This window comes from Macaca fascicularis, chromosome 12 (genome assembly GCF_037993035.2).
Source record: "Macaca fascicularis isolate 582-1 chromosome 12, T2T-MFA8v1.1".
Classification (NCBI taxonomy): Eukaryota; Metazoa; Chordata; class Mammalia; order Primates; family Cercopithecidae; genus Macaca; species Macaca fascicularis.
This window is the reverse complement of record NC_088386.1, coordinates 1428907-1453035: the sequence shown is the minus strand read 5'-3', so window position 1 is coordinate 1453035 and position 24129 is coordinate 1428907. Positions and strand designations below refer to the sequence as shown.

Below are 24129 nucleotides of genomic sequence, written 5' to 3'. Positions count from 1 at the left end.
CTGTGCCCTGTTGCAATTTCTTCTGCATCTACTGTGATTTCCCTGGAATTAATACTGTACTTACCTGGTGTATTTGATTAGGTTTCTGTGACCATAGCGTTACTTAAACCTCCAGCTACCCCCGATGTGTTGAGATCTCTTCTTAGCAATTTCCGATACCTGTGTGTTGTGTTTTCCTGGTGAGCTCTGAAGCCCTCCCTTCCTCTCTCTTACCTGGACTGGTTGTCCTCTGGGCCAGACCCTTGGGGGGTCACTCTTCCTCATCATCCCAGGGCTTGCTTTTGCCTTTCCCTTCTGCCTGAGTTCTTTTCTTTTTTCCTAGTTTACTCTGTCTTTGGCAAGGGATTTTCTTCAGTAAGCACCTGGGAGAGTATGGAAAAGTCACAATTTTGAGATTTTCCATGTCTGCAAACATTTTATTCTGCACGCACACTTGGTTGATGGTTTGTCTGGATGTAGAATTCTAGAGTAGCAGTTACTTCCCCCCAGAATTTTCAGGCCTTTGCTCAATGGCTTTCCAGCTTCCACCACTGCTGCTGAGAATTGGGATACCTTGTTGGTGCCTGATTGAGTGTAACATTGTTTTTTCTTTGCTGCTCTGTAGGATTTTTGCCTCTTGTGTTCAGAAATTTCATGATGCTGTGTTTTGGTGCAGATCTTTTCTCCTCACATGTACTTTAGGCTTCTGAATTTTAAAAATTTTCTAAATAAATGTCTTTTTTACTCAAAAATTATTATAAAAATCTGTGTGGTACACAGTACTTTTGGGAAAAAAAATGACCTATTTAAATAAAAAGTTTCTGGTTCCCGAACAGTTGGCATTCTAAAGTCAGTGACCCTGTGCATGTCCTTCCTGAGGGCCCAGCCAGGGTCGCTCGCAGGTTTGGTAAAAGTGGAAGGAGGGAGCTTCTGTTCTTCGCGCCGCGTGGCTTGCATCGGCACAGACGGACTTCTTGGGGAGGGAGAATCTGGAAAGCTGTTGTTTTGGAAAGACCTAGCACTGAATGAATTTGGTATTTCAGGGGGCAGTGTATAGTTTTGGGTACGATGAGGTAATTGTGTATATTTGTTTATTTGAAGTTTGTGAAGTTCCTGTTGAATTACTATGGAGGGATATGGTGGACTTAGTGCTGAATGAAAAAAAAAACTTAAGGAAGGTGACAAGCACCCACTAAGTCTTTATTTTTAATTAAAATTTTGTTTTTACTTAGTTTTTAAAAAATTTTTAAAATTATTAGTTCTTAGAGACAGGGTCTGGCTCAGTCGCCCAGGCTGGAGTGTGGTTGTACAATCATAGCTCATTGTAACCCAGAATTGCTGGACTCAATGAGCGATCCTCCTGCCTTGGCCTCCTAGGTCGCTGAGACTACAGGTACACCCCACCATGCCTGGCTCATCTTTATTTTGTAGAGACAAGGTCTTGCTATGCTGCCCAGGCCAGTCTCAGAACTCTTGGAATCAGGTTATCCTCCCATCTTGGCCTCCTAAAGTGTTGAGATTACAGGTGTGCACCATAGCTCTTGGCCCCACACTAAGTCTTAAATTGATAGGGAGACCTGTTTGCCTTACTTGAAATGCACTTTTCTTAAATGCTGGCTAGAAGATGGTGTAACATTCATGCCTAAGCCAAGACCAGAGTTTTCTGGTGAGCCTTAGAACATAGCCGCACAGTCATAAGAAAAAACAGTAAGATAATATATATTAAGGCCGGGCGCGGTGGCTCAAGCCTGTAATCCCAGCACTTTGGGAGGCCGAGGCGGGTGGATCACAAGGTCAGGAGATCGAGACCACAGTGAAACCCCGTCTCTACTAAAAATACAAAAAATTAGCCGGGCGCGGTGGCGGGCGCCTGTAGTCCCAGCTACTCAGGAGGCTGAGGCAGGAGAATGGCGGGAACCCGGGAGGCGGAGCTTGCAGTGAGCCGAGATCGCGCCACTGCACTCCAGCCTGGGCAACAGCGTGAGACTCCGTCTCAAAAAAAAAAAAAAAAAAAAAAAAAAAATATATATATATATATATATATATATATATATATATATATATAACTATTGGTCTGATTAGAAGTAGTTGACTTTTTTCAACATTTTATTGTAAAAAATTTCAGATATCACAGAAAAGCTGCAGAAATTTCAGTGATCATCTATATATGGATGCTAAGATTCTACGATTAAACTTTTTAAAGTCAACTTTTACAAGTAACATTTTACTTGTATCACATACACGTTACTCCATCCATCCTTCAGTCCATCTTATTTTTTGATGGGTTTCATTTCAGAGTAAGTTGTGGGCCTCAGTATACCTCACCTCAATAACTTGAGCGTGCACATCATTAATATTTGTTTAGTTCCTTTTTGGTTTTGGTTTTAAGTAAAATGTGCATGTGTGAAATGCACAGGTTTAGCATCCCATGCATTGCATGCTTCCTTCTTGGAGCAGTCGCTCCTTTTGCTTCAGCAAAACCTGCATGTGAGGTAGGTGTTGTAAGACACCTTGGGTAGGCCAGATGCGGTGGGTCACTTGAGATCAGGACTTTGCGACCAGCCTGGCCAACATGGGTGAATCCCGTCTCTACTAAAAACACAAAAATTAGCTGAGCATGGTGGTGCACGCTTGTAATCCCAGCTACTCGGGAGGCTGAGGTTGGAGAATCACTTGAACCTGGGAGGCAGAGATTGCAGTGAGCTGAGATTGCACCGCTGCACTCCAACCTGGGCAACACAGCGAGACTCTGTCTCAAAACAAAAACAAAAAAGACACCGTGGGTGATTGGATTGGGAAACCTAGGGCTAGCTGAAGGGATTTCTGCTGCTTGAGGCTTTCAGTAAAAGAAAAGGAAGACATCATAGGTGGGCGCCTCGACTGTGTATCCTAAGGAAATGAAGCCTGAGAAAGGACTTCACCTTTTTCAGTGGATGTGGTAGGCCAGATGAGCGCTTCTGACTCAGAGACTCCCTCTTTGAAGGGAGGTGTTCTCAGATTTTCCTTACTTTGGTTTTATACTCTGTATTAGAGGTTCGTTCAGGTTGGCAGCTTGTATCTTCTCTTCACTCGGAGCTCTCTCTGCAGTTCGAACAGTGACGAAAAGGTCAAGGACTTTCTTATTAGCAATGTTGATGGATGTAGGTCATGGGTTTATTGCTTGTTTTAACAACTTCTAATAGCTTTTCCTTTTTCTTCTCATTCTTTAGTGAATCAGTTATCAAATAGAATTGTAACTTCTTGTTGCACGTTGGCTGTATAGATTGAACATGTTCAGTGGCATGGTTTGACTGTTTTTTTCCAGCCTATGCCTTACTGCCAGGCCATCTTCCACATCAGCATCTTTCAGACTGCTGTAGAACCCTTCCTGCTGATGGCCTTTTTAAAGGCTGGGCAAAATTTTGTAGTCGTCTTCTTTTTTTTTTTTTTTTTTTTTTTGAGACAGGATCTCTCTCTGTTGCCCAGGCTGGAGTGCATTGGCGCAATCTCTGCTCACTGCAACCTCCACCTCCCGGGTCCAAGTGATTCTCCCACCTCAGCTTCCCGAGTGGCTGAAACTACAGTCATGTGCCACCAAGCCTGGCTAACTTTTGTATTTTTAGTAGAGACGGGGTTTCACCATGTTGGCCAGGCTGGTTTCAAACTCCTGACCATAGGTGATCCACCCGCCTCAGCCTCCCATAGTGCTGGGATTACAGGCATGAGCCACTGCGCCTGACTATAATTCATCTTCTAGGGGTGCATTTGGGTATGGTGATCCATGGGCCCTTTCAGCTAGCTTCCTTACTGGTTCTTTTACCTCATACATGACTGTTATATTTCCATGGAGATTTCTGGCTGGCGTACACTCTCTCAGTTGTGTGTCAGCATCTGAAAGTGCTGTATACTTTTCACCTTGCGTATTTTTACTTTTTTTTTTTTTTTTTAATTTTGGAGACAAGGTTTTGCCAGCTTGGCCAGGCTTGTCTCAACTCCTAGGCTCATGTGATACGCCTGCCTCGGCCTCCCAAAGTGCTGGGATGACAGGTGTGAGCTACCACGCCCAGCCTTCCACCTTAATTATTATTTAAAAAAAATTAGCCGGGCTAGGTGGCTCATGCCTGTCATCCCAGCACTTTGGGAGGCTGAGGTGGGTGGATCACGAGGTCAGGAGATCAAGACCATCCTGGCTAACACGGTGAAACCCCATCTCTACCAAAAAAAAAAAATTAGGCGTGCTGGCAGGCGCCTGTAGTTCCAGCTACTCCAGAGGCTGAGGCAGGAGAATGGCATGAACCCGGGAGGCGGAGCTTGCAGTGAGCAGAGATTGCGCCACTGCACTCCAGCCTAGGCAACAGCGAGACTTGGTCTCAAAAAAAAAAAAAAAAAAAAAAAAAAAATTATGTATACCAAAAAGTTGAGCGGACAGTACAGTGAATGTCCACGGTACCCACCACCTAGATTCGCCAGTGATCTTTTCCCGTATTTACCTTGTGTAAGGATGAGCGTTGTGTGGTTTTTCTTTTCTTCTTGTGGAACCAATTCAGAATCCTTTGTGTCTTGTCCAGTAGATTTGAGTGTAGCCCTCCCTAACATGAGTGAGGAGTGCTTTTGCATGCCCGCACTTAGAAACAAATTTTAAAAGTAGTTCAAATTTACATTTGCCCAGTTATCCCCTAAGTTTTAAAAAACGTTTGAGCAGGACATGGTGGCTGACACCTGTAATCCCAGCACTTTGGGAGGCCGAGGCGGGTTGATCACGAGGTCAGGAGGTAGAGACCACGGTGAAACCCCATCTCTCCTAAAAATACAAAAAAGAAAATTAGCCAGGCATGGTGGCGGGCGCCTGTAGTCCCAGCTACTCGGGAGGCTGGGACGGGAGAATGGCGTGAACCCGGGAGGCAGAGCTTGAGCCGTGAGCCGAGGTCGTGCCACTGCACTCCAGTCTGGGTAATAGAGCAAGACTCTGTCTCCAAAAAAAAAAAAAAGTTTGGAATCAGAATGTACTCAACATTACATAGTGAATTTTTTGTAAAGTTGAATTTATGTCTCATTTCTTTCAATCCATAACAGTCTTCCTTATATTATTTAATACTTTGATTTCAAAAGAGTAATTAGGAAACATTTCAAGTATTTACAGAAATACATGGGAACATAATTCCCACTCACACGTTGCCTGTCTTTAGCACAAGTACATGGGAATATGCTAATTCCCACTCACAGCCAGGCGTAGTGGCTCACGTTTGTAATCCCAGCACTTTGAGAGGCTGAGGCAGGCAGATCACGAGGTTGGGAGTTCGACACCAGCCTTTCCAATATGGTGAAACCCCATCTCTACTAAAAATACAAAAATTAACCAGGTGTGGTGGTGCACACCTGTAGTCCCAGCTACTTGAGAGGCTGAGGCAGAAGAATCTCGTAAACCCAGGAGGCGGAGGTTGCAGCGAGCCAAGATCATGCCACTGCACTCCAGCCTGGGCAACAAGAGCGAGACTCCATCCAAAAAAAAAAAAAATTCCTGCTCACACATCACCTGGCTTTAGCACAAGTATATGGGAATATAATTCCCACCTACACATCGCCTGGCTTTAGCAGTTATCAGCTTTTGGCTGATCTTTTTCATCTGGGCCCCTGCCACTTTCCTTTATATTATTTTGAATCAAATCTCAGATACTATGTTCGTCAGCTTTTTAAATATTATCTTTGAAGGATAATAAGAACTGTGTCATTGTCACACCTAAAAAATATTTTTTTTATTACTACCAAGATTGTAAACAGTGTTCATATTTCCAGTTATCTGTCATGAATATTTTTAATTGTATGAAGAAAGGGAACCTTGTGGGTTTGTTCGTTTAAACGGTCGGAAGTTTGGAATGAGATTCCCAACTTGGAAGTCTAGCATCAGTTCTCAGGATGTGACACACAGAGGGTTGCTCTGTGTTTTGACACTTTTATAAAAAATTATCATCTTGGTCAGATAAGAGTTTGTTGACTTCTAGGAGGATGTCTTTTCAGGCTAGTGGAAATACGAGGCAGAAACTGGGATTAAGCTGGACAGCAGGGATCCCATTCGGCAGTGTCCTCCTTTGGGTACAGCTGAAGGTACCTGCTGGTGTCTGGCTGCTGCATGGCAGTGGGAAATGAAGGAGGTGGTGTGGCTGGGGGGAAGGGAGCCATCCAGGATGACCCTTGACCTCCTCCATCCCCACAGTTCTTTCATTTGAGACAGCCTTGCCCCACCCGCCCCTCTCTGAGCTGACTCCTCATTGCTTGCCAAGACTGCATAAAATGTTGCTATGTTGGTGGTTGGTTTTCCTGTGATTTTTTTCCCCCCCGAGGCCAGGCACCTTATGGGGAGGGCTGGATCTGTCCTGATCATCTCCGCTGTGACAGGGCATGGCCCCATGTTGATGGTGAATAGCCTCTCTGTGATGGTGTAATGCCTCAGTCACCATGACTAGTCACATGTGTGCCCGCCACACACCATGCTTCCTTTTTCCATTCCTTCCGTGAGTTAGCTAGTGACTTAGGGGGAATTGGACTGTCCCAGGTCTCTTCCTGGGAGTATCAGTACATGGCTAGACAAACACTGCCTTTTCCTTTATAATTCTTTGATGGCGTTCACACTACCTTTTTCTTTTTAATTAAAGAAAATGTTATACAACCTCGTTGTGGTGTAATTGACATACAACTAAGCGTACAGATTTAAAGCTTCAGTTTGATGAGTTCTAACATGTATACACCCGTGAAGCTTTCCTTTTCACTTTCCTGTTTTAGCCTTCTTAAAGACCAGGAGATGAGCAGCCAGAGAAGGGAACTCTGTAACTGCTCTTGTCTTGAAAGTTTGCTTTTCCAAATCCTGATGGAAAGTCTGTGTATTCTGCTTTCCTTTGGCTGAGCACCAGTATTAAAAGTTGTTGTATTCAAATTTTGGCAGTGTTTCTATTTACGGTTAACATAGCAGTGAGTGAATTTCAAAATATAGGAAGCCCTGGAGGAATCTTTTCTTTCCTCAGATGGAGACTAGCTGAGGTTGGGAGTTGCCTGATTTGGGTCGAAGGGTCAGGACTCTGGATACAGACAGATGTGGGTGTGAGCACCCACTTGCTGTGCAGGACGGGACCACCTATTGTTTGTCCTGCTGCAGGTCTCAGCCGCAGCACCTCCCACTGTGAGACCTGGAAGGGCCTGCAGGGGAGTCTGAGAAGGCTGATGTTGAGGCCTTCATGTTACTTAATTGATACAGTATGCAGTATTTAGGTGGAAAAGCCCAGACTTCACCACTGTGCAATATATCCATGTCACAGAATTTCTCTGGCACCTGAAACGAAAACCCCAGACTGGTGAATTTCCTAGGGGGGCAGTCATTCTCTTTCCCTTTCAAATTAAAACAAAATATACAGACCAGCTACATATATATACAGGCTCACACCTGAAATCGTAGTACTTTGGGAGGCTGAGGCAGGAGGATCATTTGAGGCAAGGAGTTCGAGAGTATCCTGGCCAACATGGCAAAATCCCGTCTCTACTAAAAATTACAAAAATTAGCTGGGTGTGGTGGCACATGCCTGCAGTTCCAGCTACTCGGGTGGCTGGGGCATGAGAATTGCTTGAACCCAGGAGGCAGAGGCTGCAGTGAGCTGAGATTGCACCACTACACTCCAGCCTAGGGAATAGAGCAAGACTCCATCTCAAAAAAATAAAAAACAAACACACGTACATATTGCTAAACACAGCCCAATTGTGTAAAATGTTTTAAAAATTAACTTTTATTATTACTATTATTGTTTTGAGACAGGGTCTTACTTTGTCACCCAGGCAGAATGCAGTGGCATAATTACAGCTCACTGCAGCCTTGACCTCCGGCTCAGGTGATCCCAAATTCTTTATACTCAGCTCATTTCTTAAAACTTGAGTATAATTTATGCACAAAACACCCACACATTAAGTGCTCAACTGGGTGGGTTTTGACAGTTGTACATGCCCATGGAACCACCACTCCAAATAAAACATGGAACACTTTGATCATCCGAGAAGGCTTTCTTCGCCCTCTCCCCTCTCTGATTTCCGTCACTGTAGGTAAGTTTCTTTGTCGTTAGGGAATAAATGGGATCGTTGCTATATGTGCCGTTCTGTTTCTGGCTTCTTTGGAAAGCTCAGCATGGTGTGAGATTCATCCATGTTTTTTCCTTTTGATCGCTGAGTAATGTTGATAGAGATATATCATGATTTACCCTTTCTCCAGTTGAAGATTTGGATTATTTCCCATTTTTGGCTATTAGGAATAAGACTGAACACTTTTTGCAAGTCTGTTGTGGACCTGTGTTTTCATTTTTCTGGGGGAAATATTTGGGAGTGGATTGCTGGATGTTGGGGGACGTGTGCCTGGCTTGCGAAGGTGCTGTCTGACACGGGCAGCGTGTGAGTGTTCCACCCCTCCTGCTCTCACCCAAGACTGAACACTTTTTGTGAGTCTTTTGTGGACCTGTGTTTTCATTTTTCTGGGGGAAATATTTGGGAGTGGATTGCTGGATGTTGGGGGACGTGTGCCTGGCATGCAAAGGTGCTGTCTGACACGGGCAGCATGTGAGTGCTCCACCCCTCCTGCTCTCACCCATGGGAATGTGAGATGCCATAAGCACTTGTATGGACATTTGATTTACATAGTACAAGTTAATCCTTTTCAGTGTACAGTTTGGTGTGTTTGGACAGTCATACACAGCTGTGTGGCCGCCACCACATTTGGGTAAATGCACTCTTTTGGAAAGGTTCTCGCTTGCCCCTCTGGCTCCTGCACTGTGGGTTTTGATGACTGTGGATTAGGTTGATCTTTCCTAGAGCTTCTGTCAGTACATGCATCCAGCATGTGTCCCTGTATCTGGCTTCTTTGACATGGTGTGGCTTTGCGATTCATCCATGTGCTTGTATGGATCAGCCGTTTGTCCCTTTGCTTGCTCAGTAGGATTTGTATGGATGCACCACTGTGTGTTTACCCATCTGTCTTCTGGTGGGCGTTTGGGCCATTGCCAGCTTTTGATCATTGTGAATATAGCTGCTGTGAACATAGCTGTCCAGAGACCCTCTCCCTTCCCTGAGACCAAACCCCTCTTCTCTGTTGGGATCAGGAAGGGACACCTAACTGCTTATTCAGCAAACTGAATCACTTTACTAGGTCGGGCCTGTTTATCTGCTTCTGGAGGTGGGTTGGTGGCCAGCAGCGTGCAGGGCTTTGGGGAAGGGCTGTCTTGGTGCCAGCTGCTCCTCGCTGTTGGCTAAGAGTGCCTTCCTCTCGAGTCTGCTCAGTCACCCTCCACTTCAGCTTGCCAGGCTTCAGCATGCTGTCTTCTCTTCCGTTCTTGGTGAGTTTTATGTCTTTTTTCTCTTAATCTGCTTTATCGTCATTTTCATGTCATTTTATGTGGGGACAAAAGCAAGTATGTGTGTTCAGCCTTTTCTCGACCCAGAGGGCTTTTTACCATAGAGTGCTTAGCCTGTCTGGTGTTGGGCAGGCATCTCCTGTTTTTGCCGTAACAAACACCACTATGATGAGCAAGCTTACAGTGAAGTGTCTGTGTGCGCAGGCCCACGTGCACTGCTTTCACACAGACTTCTAGAAGTGGAATTGTGGGATTCAAAGGCATATATACTTTGGATGCCAAATTTAGCACCAGGAAGGCCATACCAATTTTAATTCCAGCAGGACAAGACGGTTTTTATTTCCTGTCCTGTGTGAGCATTCCGTCTGTAGAACGTTCTCCTTTGGTATTTTTTCCTCCTCCCCAACACCCTGCCGCCACACACACGTGCCTGCACACACGCACACAAAGTGAGAAATGAAGTCAGAACTCAGTGGAGGAGAGTGGGGGCGGCAGTGGCAGCAGGCCTGGCGAGGTGCGTGGGGCTGACACGCCACTTGGCTCCTCCCTGCATGTGTCTCTCCCTGTGCCTGGACCGGCTTGGGTGAACTCAGGCCATTGCCTTGTTTGTTTCAGGTTACACTCCTGGCACACCTTACAAAGTGTCCTGTTCCCCCACCAGCGGGGCTGTGCCGCCGTACTCCTCCTCCCCGAACCCCTACCAGACTGCTGTGTACCCCGTGCGAAGTGCCTACCCGCAGCAGAGCCCGTACGCACAGGTATGCTTTGGGTAGACACTGTCGTGTGGGAAGGGTTGATACCAACTGAGCACTCATCCTTTGGCCCTGGGACCCTGTGTCAGTTGTCTCTCTTCTCCCCACAGCAAGGCACGTACTACACACAGCCGCTGTATGCAGCACCTCCTCATGTCATCCACCACACCACGGTGGTGCAGCCCAACGGCATGCCGGCAACAGTGTACCCTGCTCCCATCCCCCCTCCTAGAGGCAACGGGGTCACCATGGGCATGGTGGCTGGGACCACCATGGCCATGTCAGCAGGTAAGTCCTTGTTCCTGCGGTGTCTGCCTTGTGGTGTCCCCTAGAGGTGGGGCAGGGGAGAGCTCACAAATCCTCTGACCCTTGGCTCTGGGTTTTCATAGCTATAGTTGTGTGGAAGGACAGAAAATTCTTTGGGGAAGAAACAGCAGGTTATCTTTTATTTTGCCTCCCTGAGTGACCTCTTGTGGAGGCCTCTCTGAATCTGATGGGCTCACTTTGTTGGTGAACTGAGCCATTTGGCAATGCAGGATGTGCCCCCCTCTCCTCCCACCCCCACGACCATGTAAGACTTGAGCAGAAGGGGAGGACACTGTGTGTCCCGGGGTGGCTGGCCCTCTTCCTTTCCCTTGAGGGGAGCTTGTCTTTGAAGGTCAGTTGTCTTCATAGGGATGTTTTCATGCATCTAGAAGAGCTGGTCTTCTGTTGATAGAAGGAAGCAGCTGCCTGTAGAAATCCTTCGGCATTCATCTATTGTACTTTACTTCCCAAGGCCTCCTCTAAGAAAAATAAACCATGGAGAGATGAGGCTCCTGTCTAGGATGGGCACATCTCTGTGGAAGCTCTGGGGGCTTGATCTGATGTCTAGGGATTGGGTGACCACCCATATGGATTCACCTCCTGGTCTGTGGGTCAATATGGCCACCTTTAGGTCATGCCCACACAAAAGCGTACTGTTTCCTCCTTGTTTTTGTGGACTTGACTTCAGTGTAAGGAGATTATGCCAGAGAGAAGCCTTCTGGGATATTATGTGTGCTTCAACCTAGACTCTGATTTGGTTTTCCCCATACTTACCTGTCAAGGAACAGGAAACTGGGCGTAGACAGAAACTGCTGGTTTGAGGCGCAGGGAGGGAGGGCAGCGGGCACCGGGTTGGGTGTGGGCCAGGTGAGTGAAGGCCGCTGTGTTGGAGGTGCTGCTGGTCCATAAATGGACTCAGGTAGTTGCTGAGTTTCTGCAGTTGTAGGAAAAATAGATTTTTCTTAAAGAACTCAGAAGTTCATGTAGTTTAGAATTATCATTTCTTGTTTTATTTATTTATTTATTTATTTATAATATTTCTTTAAGACAGGGTCTCACCCTGTTGGCCAGGATGGAGTGCAATGGTGTGATCTCAGCTCGCTGCAACCTCCGCCTCCTGGGTTCAAGTGATTCTCCCTCCTCACCCTTCCCAGTAGCTGGGACTACAGGCACCCGCCACCATGCCCGGCTAATTTTTTTTGTACTTTTGGTAGAGATGGGATTTCACCATGTTGGCCAGGCTGGTCTCGAACTCCTGACCTCAGGTGATGCACCCGCCTCGGCCTCCCAGAGTGCTATGCTTACAGGCATGAGTCACTGTTCCCAGCCTCTTGTTTTTTATTTATTTGTTTTTACCATCTTAACTTTTTTTTGTTGTTGTTGAGACAGGGTCTTGCCCTGTTGCCCAGGCTTGAGTGCAGTGCACTGTAGTCTGGAACTCATGGGCTTAAGCCATCCTCCCAACTTAGCCTCCTGAGTAGCTGGTACTGTAAGTGTGCTACCACACCTGGCTAATTTTACAACTTTTTTTGTAGAGCTGGGAGCTCACTATGTTGCGCAGGCGCATCTCAAACTCCTGAGCTTAAGCTGTTCTCCCGCCCCAGCCTCCCAGAGTACTGGGATTACAGATGTGAGCCCTGTGCCAAGCCCATCTTAACCGTTTTTAAGTACGGTTCAGTAGTGTTAAGTATATTCACATTGTTGTGAAACAGAGCTCCAGAACTTCTTTATCCTGCAAATCTGAAACTCCTGTACTCATTAAATGCTAACTCCCCATTCTCCTTTCTTTCTGTCTCTGAATTTGACTAGGTATTTCATCTAAGTGGAATCATAAAATATTTGTCTTATAGTGACTGGCTTCTTTCTTTTAGAATTATGTTCTTAAGGTTCACCTATATTGTAGTATGTGTCAGAATCTCCTTCCTTGTTAAGGCTGAATTATACTCATTTGTTTATCATCTGACCTATAAAAATTATTGGGTGTGCTTTATGAAGGGGACACACAAAAGACTTTTACAAACATATTGTCTGTGGAAGCTTGCTGTGTGGAGACAATTTTTGGGTGTGGGAGATTATCTAATGAGAGTCTGACAGTATCTGGGTCAAGACCATCCCTCTTCCTGTATACCCTCCTCCTTGCAAAGAGTCCAGGCTTGTGTGTGTGTTGGGCACTGTGGAGCTGTGCAGGAGGTCGGCCTCATGTCATGTGCTGCTCTTTCTTCCAGGTACCCTGCTGACTGCTCACTCCCCAACTCCTGTCGCCCCCCACCCAGTCACTGTGCCCACATACCGGGCCCCAGGAACACCCACTTACAGCTATGTGCCCCCTCAGTGGTGATCACCTGCAAATGTAAGTGACCAGTGAAGGCCGGGCCAGCCTTTGATGAAAGGGCATTTCCATGGGACAGTGGCAGATTTACCACATATTTAAGCACTAACGAGGAAAGTGTGCCTGACCCTGGATCCAGAGGCAATGCAGTGTTTAAGTTTTTTGTTTTTATTGAGACATTACAGAGTAGAAGAAACAAGGAACCATTGATGACCTGCTGTTGACAGTGTCCGTCTTGAGCCTTCCCTGGAATGTGCTGTGACCCCCCCACCTGCCTGCTGCAGGAAATAGGGCTCTAGTTGTAATTGGGGATCTCTAGGAAGGAAGTGAGAACCAGGTCCAGCAGTTTTGGCCATTGCTGCCCTTTCTGACCGTGGTGGACCTCGTCCTACTTGAGAGTTTGGAGTAGCAGTGCCGGAAGAGCTCTGTGTGACTGAGTATCTGTCTTCCTTTCTGCAGGTTTGAGGACGGAGCTGTGCAGTCACATTATTGGGGATTCCACAGCTGGTGCTGCAGGCCTTGCGCCTCCAACCAGGACTTTCTTCTTAATGCTCTCGACACTTAGCTAAACACGACTATATCCCGGCCCAGCAGGCCCCAGCGCCGTTAGTCTCCAGCTGACTCTGTGGGTTGGTCTTAAAGCAAATTCTGTTTTGTGGACTGCCTGGCAATTTTTTAGCTAACTGTAATGATAAAAGGGAGTATTAATCTATTCTGAATCATATCTAGTTGAATGCATGTTTAAAAAAACAAACACAAAAAGCTTGCTCAATCTACCTGCAGTGACTGATGCAAAACCATCATATGCAAAATCCAAAGGAATGGAAACGTATTTTACAACTTGTATCACTAATGCACTGTTGTAATGTTCGCAAAGTCTTCAAGTTATAAGTGTTAAAGTGAATTTCTTCATAGAGCATCTGAAATATCTTAGATGATTCTTCAACCTTTTGGGGTTGATGTGGGTTGCCAGTTAGGGATGTGGACATTTTAGTTTTCAGCAACCTGTTTCTTTGGCACTGACTGAGGGAGTTGCGAGGTTTGTGAGACAGTGGGGAAGCCACAGCTGCTTGGGCGCAGCCGGTTCATGGGCATCCCTTTGAGTGTAGGCTTGGTGGAGTCAGTGGGACAGGGACGTGCTTATAGCTCACCGTGAAAGATCATAGTAGCGTGGCCAGTACAATTTGGGGCAAGGGGGGTGGTTTTTGTGTCGGCAAAGCAGTTTCTCTGCTATCTAAATTTTCATTACAGTTCTCTTACAGAGAGACGATGTTTTTATATATCTTTATTGGAAAAGTCCTATGTAAAACTAAATTATTTTCCTGGGATGGAAGAAATGTGAAAGAGAAACAGCCATGCTTGCAGGAGGTATTGTCCTCTGCTTTATTTAGCTTAGAAAATCATTCCATTTTTTTTCCCCCTGGAGAAATGTTTGAATCAGTTGAAAACAGGTAGGCATTGCTGTTTTTCCCCTACAAAGAAGGACAAATGTTTCAGCTGTATGTTATGAAGAAAGTGGTATATTTAAGAATGACTTAAAAGGGAACAAAACTTTATTTAAAATTCCTCCAATTTCTTGTAGAAAGGCAGGGCCGTGGATATGTCTGGAAATGTAGAAACCTGTAGCTGCTGCTGGGATCAGCCACCTGATGGTGGTGACTGGTCTGCTGAGGCGGGCTGGAGGGGACGCTTAGAGATGGGTGAGGGGGGGCCAGTGTCTGTTGTCTGCGAGCCGCTCCTGCCATCTCTTTGCAGCTGAGGGCCCTTGGCACGAAGCAGGCACGGACAGCAGAGAGGGCCAGGCGGTGCTGGAGTGCGTCTGCTGGCAGGGTTTACTGTGGGAGAGGAATTGGAGTTTAGAATCTGAACCTTGTACATAAGAAATCAAGAGTCTTCCCCCACCCCGCCCCCAAAGTATGCCCACCCTGTATCCATGAGAGCGCATGTCTGTCCTCGGGGAGGGTCGGAGTGGGGGTGGGGGATGGAAGGCCTGGGTCCCTTTCAGTGGCTTCTGGGGCAGGAGCGTGCATCGTCTTCCCAGTGAGGTGGTGTTTTGAGTGCTGTGGGCTCTGGTGGGGAGGGGGCTCTGCTTCTCCCATTTTGCTGGTAGCTGGGTCAGGGCACTGGCGCCCAGTGAGGATGCCCACTAGCGTTCTGCCCCAGTTGGTTGGTGGGGGGGGGGGGGGACACCTGACCACTGAGCCTTTGGTAACCTTATTTTTTATAGTAAGTACTCCTCATACTTTTCTTTTTCACATCTTATTTTATAAGAAATTTAGGAATATTTTTGCATGGATCATTGTAAACAACAGATTCTTGATTCCTGATGTCTATGAACATAGAATGTTTACCGAGAAGTACTTTCAAATGCTTCATGAGCGCTTACTCCGTCTTAGTGTGTGTGGGGGGGGCAGACGCTCGCCGCTAGTGTCTGTGGTGGGGGCCAGATGCTCACCGCAGGCACGTGGTTCGGGCCCCTTACTTCAAGTCTCTGTTGCTAATTCCATCTGTTTAGTGGACGGTTGGCGGAATTAGTAGGTTCTAAGGGTTCCAGGGGTTCAGCTGACCAAGTAGCAGAGAAGTCTTTTTTCCCAATTGAGTGCTAATAGATTAGGATAAAATACTCACAATTTTAGTGTATGCTTTTAAAAAGCTCCACACAACAAAAATTGAAACATATACCCACAGCTCCTGTGAGGGCTGGAGTCTTGGGGTTCGGGAGGAGGGTAGAAGTTAACAGGCATCTCTTCAGGCTTGCTTGGGACTTGGCACACACAGGATGAGTGTTTTTACAAGCGCCGAATTAAATGGTGTTTTAAAGAGTGGGCGGCATCCCCCACACACATACGCCATTTACATCAGCTTCATCAACACTTTTCTTCCTCCCTATAACTTAACCTTTTTTCCCTTTTGTGAAGTTCAGAGGCTTTATGAAATAAGTTTGCATTGCACATCTGTGCAGAAATTTTTCTGATTTTGAAACTATCAGGACATCAGCTGTCAAATACAAAAGGTAGATATCAGGTAAGAATCTGGACTTAGGGAATAGTCACAAAACTGTCATAGGTTGTAATTTTATCAACATTTGCTTCTAGTAAAATTAAAGTTAATTAAGAAATAGAACTTGGGTCAAAATTCTGTTACAAAGCTGCATAATTTGTCCCCAAACATATGGTGGAGCATTCTGAGAAATTTGCTTTTTGTGTGTTTGACATTCCTAATTTGGGAGTCCTTCAGCTGAGTTACTGTTCTTTTAGAAGTTGAGACAGGCAAGCAAAGGACTTAATTCATGTAAACATGGACATCATGATGGCTATTTAAAAAATATTTGTTCTGCACCTTCTCCCCTGAGGCTTGGGAGTGTGTTCCATCGTCTGTTAGCTGCTGCAGTTTCTCTACTCATGGAAGTCTTGTTTGGATCTGTGCTGGGGGCTGAGCATTTAGTGTGAGCCAGTGACCCATGAACTTGCCGCTCTGTGAGGGCCAGAGTCAGTGCCAGTCGTGGGAATGGGCATGAAGGCACTTCCAGAACCGTTTATGTCTCTCGTGAGCCATCTGTTAAGAACGTTCTTCTTGGTGTGGTTTGTAGGCCTAGCTGTCACTATTCCGGGAAACTTTCTTGAGTGCTATGCAAATGTGTTCACAGGAGATAGGGGTGGTCCTGAGCCTTGGGCTGGGCGCCTGGTCAGTGAGTGTCCTGCCCTTCCCCAGCTGGGCTCCTTCTGGTGGCATCATCTGACTGTGATGAATGAGGTCTGGGAAATAATTTGCATGTGTCCTGGGGACACGACAGTAACCAGAGGAAATACATTATTACAGCAACTTGCAGTGTACTAATACCTGTCAGTGTTGGCCCCCGTAAGGTCTGTAAGGCATCTGTGAGTACCAGTGAGTGCTGGTGAAAGGCCAACAGGTACCAGTTATGTAAGTATTGGTGTCTGCTTTAAAAAAGGAGACCCAGACTTCACCTGTCCTTTTTAAATATTTGAGAACAGTATTACTCGGAGCAGCTGGGCCCCCTTCACCTCACCCCACAGCTGACTGTTGGGTATGTCCATTGTCACCAGTTTGGCTGTTGCCCGGACAGGACAGGACCTGCAGTGGGCACGGCAGCAGGTGGCGGGGGTGTGGCTTGAGGTGGGCGGCAGCGTCTGGTCCTCCTCTCTGGTGCTTTCTGAGAGGGTCTCTAAAGCAGAGTGTGGTTGGCCTGGGGGAAGGCAGAGCACGCACATATTTTTCCCCCCAGTACCTGTGCATTTGTGAGTCTTCCCTCTGGGCTTTCTGAAGGGCAGCAGACTCTTGAGTATACTGCAGAGGACATGCTCTATCAGTAGGTCCTGAGGGCGCCAGGGGCTCAACTGACCAAGTAACACAGAAGTGGGGGTGTGTGGCCTTTTTGGTTAGGAAACTGCACGTTTCGGAAAGTTTGTGTCTTTCTCCTACTGCCCATTATTTGAAGAATAGAGAGCCTGTAGGGATGGCCTTATTTTGGTCCACAGGACTAACGTGAAGTCACTTGGGAAGGGGAGACAGGAGGAGCGGCGTCTGTGTCGGGACCCCGGGCCTACAGACGGGTGGTGTGCTCCCAGGACTGGCATGACAGGTGTCTCCTCACCACAGGCTGTGCCCATGAGTCCCTGTGCAGACCAGTGGGCAAGGCAGCTGAGCCAGATCTCGGGCCAGTCGTTTGTGTTCCTGGCAGGGTTGCTGTGCTGGCCACACGGAGAGGTCCCTAGAGAGCCTCATGGATTGTAACTAAAGAAGAAACGGTTCCTTTTTGTTTTTTTTTAAATGATTTTTAAATACCATTTTTTACACCGTTCTCTCGGTACTTTTTTTTAAGCTGAGTCAGCATTGTCTTCCAGTGTTAAAGGCATCCCTCACTTCTGCATTGAACTTACGTATCCATGCCAAGGAATGGAATTTCCATCCTGAGCCAGTTCAATTAGGTGTCAATTGATACTATTTTAATTTTTTATGCAATCTGATAAGTAGATGAGCTCAGATTTAAAAATCTCAAAAGCACGTTTATTGTAACAAGAATTGTTATGTATTAATACTGCAGTTTTCAATAAAGATTGACTTGTGTTGCATATTGTGGTTTTCATGATTTCTCCATGTGGGTTTTGTCTAGAGGTGGCATGACCTGACTGGGAGGTGCTGGGGCTTCGCTCAAGTTGGGAGATTGCCAGGGGTTTTCAGAAGGCCACCATGGCGTCCAGCCCGTGACCTTGGCAGTGCTGAAGAGTGTGGTGGAGGCAGCAGGTTGCCGGGGACCATTTTCCCAAGTGGGACAGGGAGGGAAGCAGCGGCATGCTCCCCTCTGGCTTCTGTGGCCAGGGTCCTCCTGGGAAGACGTGTTCTTCCTCGGACGACCGACTACTCAGCCAGGAACTCACATGGGCCAGCTCCAGTCAAACACAGGGAAGCAGTGGTTTCTGGGTCTTGAGTGCGAGGGAGGGCAGAGCTACCTGTATCCCCACCAGCATGGCCTGGCCCTGCCCTCCTTCCCCATTGCCGCCAGCCCCACCTTAGCCTGTCTCCACTAAAGCCCTGAGGGTATGATCTGCGACAGGTGAGCCCCCACCCCACCTTTAGAGGCTGTAGGGCTCCTTCCTCCTTTGTAGGGAAAGGCTAGCAGTGATGGTTAGCAGCCACAGGAGAATGCACGCACACCCACAGGAAACGGGCTGGCAGCCAGGTTACTTTTCATAAATTTATTTACGAAATTAAATGTGGTTTCTGGCTTGGAGAAGGAGTAGTGCAAGAGTGACTGTCCATGCTGCTGAATCCTGTGGGCTCCGCACCCGCTCACCAGGTACTGGCTCTGATCCTGGCGCCCCTTGGCAGGACGGGGCCCCGTCTCCACACACCCGCTGCCTGGGCTGTGGGTCAGTCCTGCGTGCTGAGCCACAGAATTCAGTCTCTTATGGCTTCTCACGCTCACGAGGGTAAGGCAATCTTCTGTGTCATTAACAAGAATCAATTCTTTTTCTCCATTGTTAGAAAAACAAGATGACAAAATCCAAACAAAACCAGGAATGAGGTGGTTCTGGAGCCACCGCACAGCAGCAGGCAGACTGGCCACACTCCCGACTGGGAGTCTGCAGCCGACTGCACCGTCTTGTCCTTTCCACTACACACACACACGTGAAGAGGGTGTCCGGCAGCCAGCGCTGTCTAGAGGGGCTGGGAGGTGAAGGGCGGGCTCCGGGCCTGACACAAGGGTGTGGAATTCCTGGTTCCTGCCCTCCCAAGTGGCAAGCTGCCTGGCACCACTGGTTGGGCTGGGGACTTGGAAGGAGAACTAGAGGGCAGGGGGGCACATGGCCTGGCATTGCAGGCCACAGAAGGCCAGAGAGTCCTGCCCAGAGGAAATGAGGGAGGATTAGGTTTCCAGAGAAGAGGGTCCCAGGCAGGTAGCGCCTTCTCCGCAGCTGGGCCTGGGCTGAGCTGCGGTTTCCCCACAGTGAGGCCCTGCACAGGTCCAGAGGGCGGATGGGGCCCAAGCTGCAGGGCGTGTGGCACGTGCGGGGTCTGCCCCCTTGCTGGTCTCTTCACGGCACCAGCAACAGGGAAAAAGACAACAGGAGTACAGACCTGGCACGTCCTGGTGGTACAAGCAACTCCCCAGCCCAGCACTGCTCACTTCCAGGCAGAGGAAGGCCAGGCGGAGTGGGCCTTGGGGAAGAAAAACTGGGGGCCACTGGCAGGAAGGCCCAGCAGGTGCCGTCAGGCAGGGACCACTTCACTTGCGGAAGGGTGCCAGCCGGCTGATGCTGTGCCAGAAGGTAGATGGCTTCCGCCTGGGCTCCGCCAGCACCAGGACCTGCTGCTGGGGCCGGCTGCCGGGCAGGGCTGGGTGCTTCTGGCGCGTCAGGTAGCAGGGCCGGCCAACAGCTGAACAGGGAGAGACAGCAGAGAGTCATGGGGCAGAGTGCCACCCCAGCTGTTGGGGGCAGCACGGGATCTGTCCCAGGGCTCTGCTTCCGAGCAGTTTTGCCACACGGCAGGAGCTGACCACATCCAAGAGCCCAGGCTGCCAGGGGCCTCTGGCCTGGGCCTGTGGCCTCCTGCAGCAGCCTGAAGAGGGGTGGCCTGTGCAAAGGCATGTCATGTTTCAGGGGCATGGCTCTCTGGAAATGGGGAGATCAGCTCCGTCCCTACCCTGACCCCGATGCCTGTCAGGAAGGAGCCCTGGGGAAACAAGCGTCGTCACCGATGGCCCTGATCTGGGGGAGCCAAGGTGTTGAGAGTAAGAATGTCAACCACATACTGACCCAAGCTTCCCCAGTGGCCCCTGATTACCAACCTTTGGGAACAAACAGCTTCAAAGGGCAGGGGGTCCCCCTCAGGCCTGGTGGCTAGCTGGCTTGGCTTTGCGGGTCAGAGAAGGGAATGTGAGCAGGGCAAGGGCTGGGCAGCTGAGGAGGTGGGGCTGCTGTTCGCCTACCTTTGGGCTTCCCTGTGACCTGCTGCTTGCTGGCATTCAGCATGGCCTGCTTCCTCTGCAGTTCAGTGATGGAGAAGCCTGAGGAAGGGGCACAAGTCAGGGTGCTGCCCTAGTCCTCCTTGCACTGCACTTCCCGGCCCCAGGTGCAGTTCTCTGGTGCCCGGGGTCTCATCATGTCCTGGGGACTGAGTACTGGCCACAGCAGGGACTGTTCCCCGTTCTGCACAGTCAGCCTGCCTTGGCCAACCAGGGCAGAGGGCATGCTCTGGTGCCCTGTCCTGGGGCCCCTGGTAGAAAACGAAGATCCCCGAGTCCTTCCTCTGCCTGCCCATCTCTCACCTTCACTCCGTGTCTAGTGTCTTTTTCCACTGCAGTGGAGGCTCCTTCCCAGACCAAGAGCTGACCTGATCACTGTGGCGGGTAACGTGGGGGCCAGCGGACAGGAGGGAAGTTATAGTGGGGAGACGTCTGCATGCAGGGGCAGGGGAGGCTTCTGAGGCCAGTACCCACAGCCCACTCCGAGGCTCTCCCAGGCTTTTGGTGGCTGGAAAGGGGACCCCAGGTCCCAGCAACCCAGGGCACCGAGCAGAGGACCCCGTTCTATGGAGTGTGTGCGCATGTGAGCGTGTGTAGTGAAGCAGCTCCCCAAAAGTCAGTAGACCCATGCCTTGGGGCCGAACTCGGAGGAACGGTATCATGGGATACGGTCAGGTAACCCTGCCATTTGAGGTGATGAAGGCAAAGCCTTATGCTGATGACTGGGACCTAGAGGTGCCTGGAGCCTCACTACAGCTTGCAGCCTGAGAGGGCTGAGCGGCGCCGTCCTGACCCCCAGGCAGCCAGGCAGGCCGGAGTGCCTGGTGGGCCCTGGGGGCGGGACAAGGCCCAGCAGGATCTCGTACCTGTCTCCTGGTCCAGCTGCACCTGCTCCCTCTCCCTGGCAAAGGCCTTGAGCCAGCGCTGCTTCTGCTCGGGCTTCCTGGTGCACAGCAGGTGGCTGTCCCCTGTGGCGCCACAGTGCAGCCGGAAGGCGTTCTTGATGCTCACATGGAGGTCTCTGTCCTTCCCGTCCTCCAGGTCCACCACCTCCAGGCCGTCCATGTCCAGCCGGCCCTTGTAGTACAACACGTCGCGGCGCAGCAGGTCCTGCCAGATGCTGGCCTCAGCCCTGGCTGCTGAACCGCTCCCCTGACCATTTCATGGCCGCTCCCACCTCCTCTCCCCAGCCACAGGGGGGGCTGCTGGCGACGCCTCCACCTCCCCAGCAGATAGTGAGATCCTGAGGGCAGAGCAGGCCTGCTGCAGCCCACAGCCATGCTGAGCCATGAGTGGAGAGGCCTTGCTCCTTGAGTGCGCAGGTACTGACCACCCTGGGGTTGGCCCTGTCTTTGAAGTGGGGAGACTAAGACAGTGGCTCACACCACATGCAGGAAAGAGCACCCACGGACAAGGAGGGCTTCATGGACATGAGGCCACTGGGCCATGTTTTGAAGCCAGCAGCGTAGAGGAAACTGGGAGGTGGCTTGAGCAGGGGACTCTGGGGTTGGAGAGAGGGGATGTGGAGGTTTGCAGGGAGAGACAAGGTAGTTTGAGGAGCAAGCAGCAGCCAGGTCAGGAAAGACCATGCTCTCAACAGCACTCGGCCTGGTCAGACTGTGAAAGCTGCCTGCTGCTCCTGGGCCACCAGGCTCACCTGTGGAGAGCCACCCCATCCCAGCCCCAAAGGTCTGGCCAGGCTTGGACCCCAAGGGTCCCCATACATGGGGTCGTGTATGGTCTGGCTGCCGCCTGTCTTCTGGGCAGCTGCTCCCAGCCCTCAGCTCCCCTCCCTCCACTTGCTCAACTTGGGGCAGCAGGGCAGAGCAGCTCTGGTACCTTCTTACAGTAGATGAGCTGGTGGTCAAAGAGAAAGAACATTCTCTGCTGGCTCTTGGCTTGAGGCTGCGTAACTCGAGTCAGCTCCCCCGAGTAGATGAGTTCTGAGCTCCTGACCAAGAGATCTTCACCCTGGGAAGATCCCAAGGAGAACCATGAGCCTAGCATACCCAACCGTGGGCTCCACTTCCTGCCCCCATCATGGGTGGGGCACCTCCCCCTAGTCTTGCCTGCAGCACCCACCTGGCCAGGCCACGGTGGGAGGGGAAGAGGTGGCACGTCTGGCCTGTGAGTTGGCTGTCCTGGCAAAATAGGAGCCCCCTGTCACCAGCGGCCTCTGGCTCTTGGGCACTGGAAGTGTGGCTAATCCATGTTAGATGTGGTGTCAGTGTAAGATACACATTGATTTTGAAGACTTCATATGAAATACTGTAAAATCTTTCATTAATGATATTTTAGTTGATTACAAGTTGAAATGCTATTTTGGAGATAAATGAAACCTTATTAAAATTAAATTCACTTGTTTCTTTTTTTCCCCTTTTAAAGATGGCTACTCTGTAGTATACGATTCCGTAGGTGGCTCACATGCTGGTTTGACTGGACGGTGCTGCCCTAGAGAAGAATGAGGTGTCTGCGATTCACCTCTCAGGCCAGCCTTTGAGATCTCTAAGGAGGCCCCCTTCCCAGCTAAATGCATTGAGTACCCGAAGGTCCATCATCCACCCTTGGGCTTCATACTTTTAGACTAAGCCCTGCCCTGGTCTCATTCCTCCTTGAAAATGGAAGCCCCTGCTGGGAGTGGTTGGCGGTGGCCTGTTTGGGATGAGTGACTCTGGAGGGCCCTGAGCCAGGGCTGGGCCTCACAACTGACTGCCCCTATTGCTCAGCCCCGCCCCAGGGCTTCTGATTCACTGTGTCCAGGGTGGGGCCATGGAATCTGTATTTTCATAATGTTCTGTGGCTGATACTGATTGATTTCCAGGCCATTTCTCTCCCTGATAGCTGGTGCCTGGTGGTGGCAGCACCCATGTGGGTAGGAAGCCCTTGGGAACAGATCAGGAGGTGGCAGATTGGCAGATGCAAGTGGGGGTGGGTGGAGGGGGACAGGAACAGCGTCATTAGTTCTAAGGCAAGATTGGCAGATGCAAGGGGAAAACGTGCAAGTCAGACAGACAGAACCAGGAGGCTCTGATGGGTGGCGATGCATTTTTGGTCACGCTGTGTTGGGCCTGCAGCCTTCTGTTAGGAGTCCCAGAAGTGAACTAAAGCAGGGATCTGGCCTGTCCCCTGAAGGCAGAGGGACAGAACACTTCTGAGGAACACTCTTCCTCTGTTGAGGGCTTCTCCTGGGCTGGCTGGCTGCTCATGGGGGGAGTTTCACATAGAAAAGAGGCCACCAGGTGCCAGAGACTGCTAGGGAAGGCAGCACCGAAGGTCCAGAGCCCACGCTGGGATGGGCTTTCCCCCCATGGGCACCTGTTGCTAGCTCCCAGGAGCGCAGCTCCCTGCTTCAGCTCTCTCGTAGATTTTTCAGGGGCAAGCATGACTTTAAAGCAAGGGGCCAAGACCTCCTGGAATTTTCTGCACCCCCGGGCCTCACCTCCCAGTCCTCTATGGAGCTCTGCCACTGAGCAATCTTGTCGATGTTCTCAAGTCTCCGCTTCCGCTCGTTGATGAGCTGGGCCACGTTCTTCATGGCATGCAAGGCAGCTTCAACGTCCTTGAAGTCCCTGGGGCAGAACAAGAGATGGAAGGGCTGCTGCAGGCTGGAGGCAGAGAAAGGGTGAGGACCCCTGCAGCCCCCATGTGTGGAGCTGCTTTCCTCTGGGGCTGTGCCCTCTGACCACATCCTACTGTCAGATGCACAGCCCCTCTCTTCTCCATAAATGGCAGGCACAGAGCAGAGCTTAATAACCTATTGGCATCCTCTTCCCTCATTGCAAGGAGCTCATCGGAACAGGGCTAATTTTCTGTGGTTGCCCCAGAGCCTGCAGCAGTGCACAGCACACTGCTAATGCTCAAACTGGCTGACAGGCATGCAGAGGCGTGGGCTGCCTCCCTGCCTCAGCGCCCTCCTAC

At 49.6% G+C, this 24129-nt stretch overlaps 2 protein-coding genes across 18 annotated transcripts in view; one reads left to right on the top strand and one right to left on the bottom strand.

Annotated features, from left to right (window-relative positions):
- Nucleotides 1-17815, top strand: part of FAM168B (family with sequence similarity 168 member B) — a 40775-nt gene extending 22960 nt beyond the window's left edge. For all 7 annotated transcript variants that reach the window (XM_005572809.5, XM_005572810.5, XM_045366855.3 and 4 more), the window contains exons 4-7: nt 9951-10093; nt 10198-10375; nt 12619-12743; nt 13182-17815. In XM_005572809.5, coding sequence (XP_005572866.1) covers nt 9951-10093; nt 10198-10375; nt 12619-12731 — 434 coding nt within the window. In that variant the 3' untranslated portion in view covers nt 12732-12743; nt 13182-17815. The remainder of the gene's footprint in view (nt 1-9950; nt 10094-10197; nt 10376-12618; nt 12744-13181) is intronic.
- Nucleotides 17816-18424: 609 nt separating this feature from the next.
- Nucleotides 18425-24129, bottom strand: part of ARHGEF4 (Rho guanine nucleotide exchange factor 4) — a 212053-nt gene continuing 206348 nt past the window's right edge. For all 11 annotated transcript variants that reach the window (XM_005572808.5, XM_045366850.3, XM_045366851.2 and 8 more), the window contains 5 exons: nt 23651-23780; nt 22051-22182; nt 21078-21321; nt 20176-20253; nt 18425-19622 (listed from right to left, as the gene is read on the bottom strand). In XM_005572808.5, coding sequence (XP_005572865.3) covers nt 19471-19622; nt 20176-20253; nt 21078-21321; nt 22051-22182; nt 23651-23780 — 736 coding nt within the window. In that variant the 3' untranslated portion in view covers nt 18425-19470. The remainder of the gene's footprint in view (nt 19623-20175; nt 20254-21077; nt 21322-22050; nt 22183-23650; nt 23781-24129) is intronic.